The sequence below is a fragment of the Hemitrygon akajei genome, chromosome 4 (genome assembly GCF_048418815.1).
Source record: "Hemitrygon akajei chromosome 4, sHemAka1.3, whole genome shotgun sequence".
Taxonomy (NCBI): Eukaryota; Metazoa; Chordata; class Chondrichthyes; order Myliobatiformes; family Dasyatidae; genus Hemitrygon; species Hemitrygon akajei.
The window spans coordinates 4,266,235-4,273,575 of NC_133127.1; the positions used below are offsets into that span (position 1 = coordinate 4,266,235).

Below are 7,341 nucleotides of genomic sequence, written 5' to 3' on the forward strand. Positions count from 1 at the left end.
TCTCTCTCTCCACAGATGCTGCCTGACCTGCTGAGTATTTCAACGATTCTCTGATTTCAACCCAGGGAAAAAATCTGCAGAATCTTCACTACACTCCCTCGAGAGAAAGTACATCGTTCATTTACTAAGGAGAACAAGTTTGTATCCAGTCCTCTTGTTGTGGTGTCATCAAGGGCAGGTATAATTGTGCTGACCAATTCTAGGTTGCCATGGTGATCACCTACCGACTGTACTCAGTACACACCGTGCCAGGACAACGAGACCTGACAGAGGATCACCAGCCAGAGACACGGAACCATTCAGCCCTGAGATCCTGGGACAGGAACTGTGTGTTCCAACAGGACATCAGGCACAGGAAATATCCTGGACTGGAATAGAGTCAAAACCATAAATAAGATAAAGAACAGGACACCTATCCCCAAATTACCCCACCCTCCCACCCCCAAGAAAAATAACAGAGATTTCAGAAGAACACAGAGCGTATCAGAGATGATGACGAACATTTTACCAGCTGGAAATAATGGGTCTGAAAATCTCACCTCCCCTCAAATTGTAAAGGATTTGGGATTACAGGATCATTATCCTCACAAACTGTCTCTTCAGACCGTGCGGGAGGTGTCCCAGGATAAACTGGATGACAGCAAACCAACTCGAACAGAAGATCTTCCCTGGCGATTTCTCCAAAGGATCCTCTCAGCCAATTCACTGGCGAGGAATCCCGACTGGCCACCTGATCTGTCCTCCAAAGGAGAAGGCAATAACCATGAAGACTTCAGTGATGTCCTTGAAGTTACAGCATCAGTGGTTTCTGGGATGAATCCTCTGGATATCATTGCTGCCATTTTCCTCTGTGCTGACCACTCTCTCCAGCAGGAACTGATGCTGAAGATGTCTCTGTGCCAGTTTGCATTACCCTTTCTGATGCCAGACACACACAGTCACCCCATGGACAAGGTGAGGGGACCCACAGAAGGGCCTGGTGCCACCCTTCTCCTCTGGGCCATGAGGCCCATTGTTAAAACATGGTGCCCACATTCTCTGACAGACAGCAGTCCCATGGTGGAGGTGCCCATCGTGACAGCAGCCATGCCAACGGTGTCCTTCCTCAGACTGGGAAGGTGCACAGTGTCCAAATCCCGAATCCTCAATCTCACCCTGAGTCAGGCACAGCTGCAGCAGAACATCTTCCTGCACTCCGAGATGAAATGTGGGAATGTGCCCCGCAGGATATCCGATGGAATGGCTGAGATCAGCTGGTATCTCCCTTCTGGGAAGAGTAACACGGATATTTTCCCAGAGGCTGCTGCATTCATTAACCTCCGAGGCGATGCTGAAACTTTCCAGGGAAACGCTCGGTTTCTGGCAAAAGTATCTGCTGCTCTCTTTATTTTCATTGACGTTATCAGTGAGAAGGAACGAGAATTCCTCACCTCTCTCACACAGTCACCAGCAAAACTCTTTCTCATATTCAACACCCACATCAATCAGCAACACATAACCCGTGAGCAGGTGAAGAATCTGTTCAAAGATCTAAAGTTAAAACCTCAACAATGCATTCTTCGGGCAAATGTAAATGAGGCTAAACTTGTGGAAAAGCTCCGTTCTCAGATCAAACAAGTAATTCTAATGAGGGACAGGGACCAGACCTTGCTGAGCCTGGAGAAAATGGCTGACATTGCGATGGAAAGTGGGATTGAGGTCGATGAACGTCAACCTGAAATACAACGAGCCAAGGAACTGACCAAAATACTGGACAGACTTGACTCAGGAGACATTACTGGGTATAAAAGGAGAGTGTTGCCCTTTCATGGAGAGCCCTGGCAAGGGTTGTCTAAAGTTGAAAAAGAGAAATCTCGGATGAAACTCCGTGGGGATAGAACCACAGAAGTGTATAACCACGAACTGGACCGGGAGAAGAACAGAATCCGGGAAGCTCAGCTCAGAGAGAGTCTGTCGGAAGAGATGCGGCTGTTCATTGAACACCTCACCCGTCATGGTGGGGTTGACAGAGCCATTTCACTACAGTGGCTGAAGCTGGAACTGGACAGTAAATCACAGGAAATTATGGCAGGATTGCGTAGAATTTATAAAGAACTGTGCAAAGACTCAAAGCAGAAGGTGAAGGAACTGAAGGAATTGGATCAGAAGATGTCTGATAGTTCCCTGGGACTCGAGCATTTCATGAGGGAACTTGGCCAGGTTTATGAACTTTCAGTGACTCGACACAACGTCACCCGAAGGACACAGATCCACCCAGAGGTGTCGCAGTTCCCACGTGTTGCTGCTGAACTGTTGCTGGAAGGGTTCCCACTGGAACTCATCGATGGAGACGTTTCCAACGTTCCCATTCCATGGATCACTGCCGTACTCACAGAAGTGGCCGACAAAGTGAGAAGAGCTTGCCGAGTGTTTGTGCTGACAGTGATTGGAGTTCAGAGCACGGGCAAGTCCACACTCCTCAACACAATGTTCTGTTTGCGGTTTGCTGTGAGCAGCGGCCGATGTACTCGAGGGGCCTACATGCAGTTGATCAAAGTCACAGGGAGCCTGGCCGAGGAGCTGGGCTGTGAGTTCATCCTGGTCATTGACACAGAGGGGCTGAGAGCCCCAGAACTCGCAACACTGACAGACAGCTACGAGCACGACAATGAGCTGGCAACGTTCGTGGTTGGATTAAGCAACTTCACTTTGGTAAACATCGGGATGGAAAATCTGTCAGAGATGAAAGATATTTTACAGATTGTTGTTCATTCCTTAATCCGCATGAGGGAGACAGGAAAAAGGCCAAAGTGTGTATTTGTTCACCAGAACGTCGGCGATGTGAGTGTGCACGATCAGAATCTGAGAGGCCGTCAGAAACTCCTGGAGCAGCTGGATAAGATGACAGAGGCTGCAGCAAAGCTGGAGAAGGTAGACCGAGTAACGTTCCGGGATGTGATGGACTATGATGCTGACAAGGACAACTGGTACATCCCTGGTCTGTGGCATGGTACACCCCCAATGGCTGCAGTCAACACCGGCTACAGTGAACACGTCTCCCAACTGAAGAAGAACCTAATTCAGTGTCTAATCCAACAGAGCCGATGCCAAGGAGCTTTCACTATCCCGGACTTTATCAAATGGATGGCTGGGCTTTGGGAGCAGGTGAAACACGAAAATTTCATTTTTAGCTTCCAGAACAGTCTGGTCGCAGAGGCTTACAACCACCTCTCCATGAAGTACAAGGACTGGGAGTGGGAACTCCGCAAATTCACTCACCCCTGGGGAAATGAGGCTGAAAACAGAATCAGCAATGCCAGGGGAGATCTCACCGAACTGCTCCGTAATCTGGAGAGGGAGATGAGGACAGAGATGAACAAAAGGGAGGGTGACACTTTGGATAAACTACAAGCTCTGTATGAAAGTGGGGCTGATAACATGCATCTGATGGAGAAATACAGAGAGGAATTTAAGCTCAGCATCTCCAGTTTATACAGCCGACTTCAGCACGATTCAATGCAGAGATGTAAAGATGCCGTGAATAGACGGGTGGGACTGCAGGGAGTGGATGATATTTGTAATAACTTTCAGGAGAAGATTGGAGAACAGGTTAAGGAGCTTTTATGGAAGTGTAAAGCAGCAAATCAGGAGTTGGGTCAACAGGAATTGAAAAATCAATTTGACAAGATGTGGGAAGATACACTGTCTCAGCTGGAGTATCAGCCCTGCAGAGAAAGAAACATTGAACAGGAGATTGAAGATGTTCTCAGAGAGGAAACAAAACCTCAAGGGAGGGTGATTAATGAAAGGCTAAAAGGTAAAAATCTCTGTGAACTGGGGACCCAGTACTTTCAGATTGAAGTGAAACACATCAATGCGTCATATTGGAGATGGGGTACAAGTAAACTCATTCCATCCAGATTGAAATCAGATCTCAATCAAGCAGCAATGATTACAAAGCTCATCGAGGATGAATGCAGACATTGGATCACTGACATCACAAAAAAGGACATGGATTATGACAATAAATATTGCATTGATCTTTTGAACATGATAGGGGGAAAAGTTGACAATATTTCACATCAATACGTTTCAATGTCTGAGGTTTTCAAGGCCGAGTTTAAACTTCACCTGTGTGGTTACGCTGCACCAAGATTCCAGGAGATGCACAGGAGGTTCATCGACAAACACGACCCACGGAAAAGACTGGAAAACATGAAAAGTAAATACTTTGATCTCTTTATGGATATTTACAGAGAGCAGGATGAGAACCTGAGACAAACAGAACGATTTGCACGATATTGTTTCTTGCCAGCTCTCCGAGACGCCACCCTCAAGACTCTCAGCGTGAACATCGTGGATGATATGAAAAAACATGACCCTGAGCGAAAGTACAGTCTCCGCAACAACTTCACTGTGGCCCTCCTGGTCCACCTGAAACAAACACATCAATTTGATGAATATCTCCGGTACATCAGAGACTTTGAGAATTTCGCCAAAGACTGGCTCCATCAGCAAGTTATTAAACACTGCGAGACAGAACGCGATGGAGAGAGCATATTTACCCGTCTGGCTAAAGAAATCCTCACAGAGATCACTGGGCAAGCTAAGGACATTGTTCAGGATGCAGTGAAGCAGAACTTTGCTGGAAATGCTCAGAGCTTCCTAAACACATTTGTTGAAAAGTTAAACACAAGAATCTCGATGCCCAAAGATGAGATGAAACTCATTCTGTTTCAGAGTGGCAGTGATGGCAAGAAATGTGCAGAAGCCATTCTGCCATGTATTGAAGAGGTGGAGCAGAAACTCCTCCGTGAGGTAAAAGGCTGGGACGTCAAAGCGAAGATTGAAGAATTATCCATGAAACCCAGGGAGGAGTTGTTCAAAGGGTTATTCAATTGTACAAAGAAATGTCCTTTCTGTGGGGTTTTCTGTGACTCAGAGACCCCGGTACACTCACAACACTCCAGTAAACAGCACAGACCTAGAGGACTCAACAGATGTCAATTGATAGACAGTGAACGTCTTGCAATGGGTATCTGCACAGCTTCAGTCACAAGTGATAGATCATTCCAAAATAAAGACACAAATTGGGAATTCCATCCCTACAAAGATTATCGAACAGTCAATGATTACTACAAATCCTGGATTATCCAACGGGAAATTTCCGCACAGGCAGCATCCTATTGGAAGAAGGTTTTCTACATTTTCAATCAGCAGTTTGCTGATGAATACGGAGCAAAGCCTGCAGAGATCGATGGAAGCTGGAACATTGACTGGGAGGTGGTGAGGGAAGAAATGGACAAGACGTATAATACAACCATTCAGTCTTGGTAATGTCCCTTTAAATGGCATTACTCAGTGAGAGACAGACAAAGGGAAACTGTGTCGGAAGGATTGGACAGAATAAAACAAAGTGTGTTCAAATCCAAATCCAATCACAAATCATCAAAATAATTAGCAGAGCAGAAGGAATATTTCATTCCTATGTTCATAGTCCTGCCCTCATGGTCAATAAAGTCCTCACCTACTCACCCTTTCCCCATAACTCAGGTCCTCAAGTCCTAGCAACATCCTTGTAAATTGCCTCTGCTCTCTTTCAAGTTTATTAATAACTTTCCTGTGGGTAGATGTCCAGAACTGCACACAATACTCCAAATTAGGCCTCTCCAAAGTGTTGTCCAACTTCCAAATCCCAACTTCTGTACTCAGTGTCCTGGTTTATGAAGGACAATGCACCAAACACTCTCTTTATGACCCTATCTACCTGTGATGCCACTTTCAATGGCTCTCTATTTCCAGTCCCTTTGTTCTACATCAACACTATTCCCACCCTTATCCTGATATCCCTGATCCCTCTCATTCCCAGAAATATGCTGATCTTGTTTTTGAGCCAGCCAATCCCTGAGCCTCTCTCACAGCTCCAGGGTGGAGAATCTTTTTCCCTCATCTCTACTCACTTTCCCTTTTCAGTAAACTTGGAAATGTTACTTTTGGTCTCCTCAGGGAAATAATTGACTGGTATAACTGGGGCCCAAGCACTGATCCCTGTCTGAAACACCCCACGGATCACAGACCAGTCATGTGAGAAGGAACCATTCCTTCCTACCATTTCCTTTCTCTATGTTAACTAATGTTCAGTCCATGCTGGAAATCTCTCCCAGTTCCAAGTGTTCTCGTCTTCTCTCCCAACTCTATGTGCTCTAAACTTGTTCACCAACCTTCACTGAGAGACCTCATCAATAACCTTCTGAAAATCCAAATACATCACATCTACTGGTCCCCCCTGAACGACTTCACTCGATACTTCCCCAAAGACCTCTGAAAGATCAGTCAAATGTGACTTCCATTTCATTAATCCAGGCTGACTCAACTCACTCATAATATTTTCCAATGACCTTGATATCATATCCTTCGTTGTAGATTCCCCCATTTCTCCGAATGCCGGTGACAGGCTAACAGTTTGGTAGCTCACTGTTTCCTCTCTCCCTCCATTCTGGAGGAGTTCAGAGAGTCTGTGGTCTGCTGACCTGACCCACTGAGTTCCAGCAGCTCGTTTTTCATCCCAGATTCCAGTCCCTGCAGACCCGTGTGTTCCCAGCAGACATCACTGAGCAGCTTCAGCAGGCAGCTCATTCCCTTCAGCACATTGAATAAAGCACTCTGCTCACACACTGTTTCTCCTCCCTCAGATGCTGCCTGACCTGCTGAGCATTTCCAGATTTCCAGCCTCTGCAGTTCTTTCATTGTCACTGACTCTGTTTGACCGTGTGAGATTTTCTAAACACCTTGTCATCGCTCCTTCAGTGTGTGTTCAGCATTTTCCCAGTGACAGACATCAAAACACTGAGTTTCCTGCTTTCTACCTCCGTCCTTTCTGAAATGGGATCCTTACATTTGTAGTTTTCCAATCAGCGGGGCCTATTCCAGAATCTGGGAAATCCTGGAACATCCCAACTATCTGGAACTTCAACATTGGAACATGGAACAGTGTATCACAGTATAGGCCTCTTCCCCGTGATATTGTGCCAACAACTTAAACATCTTCAAGATCAATCTAACCCCTCCCTCCCACATGGCCCTCCATTTTTCTATCACCCATGTGTATTTAAGAGTCTATCAAATGCCCCTGATGCCTTTGCCTCTACCACCAGCCCAGGAGTGTGTTCCACACCCACCACTCTCTGTGTAAAAATAACTTACTTCTCCTGTACTTTCTCCCCAAAACTTTAAAGTTAGGCTCCCTCATATGAGCCATTCCCCCCACCCCCAGAAAAATGTCTCCGGCTGTCCAGTCGATCCATGGCTCTTATCATCCTCTACACCTCTATCAAATCACCTCTCTTCCTCATTGTCTTCAAA

At 46.1% G+C, this 7,341-nt stretch overlaps 1 protein-coding gene across 1 annotated transcript; it reads left to right on the top strand.

Annotated features, from left to right (window-relative positions):
* The first annotated feature begins 492 nt into the window (after nt 1–492).
* On the top strand, nt 493–5,316 carry LOC140725867 (up-regulator of cell proliferation-like). The gene has a single exon (XM_073041811.1). It carries the CDS (start codon nt 493–495, stop codon nt 5,314–5,316), a length of 4,824 nt encoding a protein of 1,607 aa, XP_072897912.1.
* The last annotated feature ends 2,025 nt before the right edge of the window (nt 5,317–7,341 follow it).

Coding starts and splice junctions, on each gene's coding strand:
- LOC140725867 (XM_073041811.1), top strand. CDS start 493: ATGACGAACATTTTACCAGCTGGAAATAATGGGTCTGAAAATCTCACC.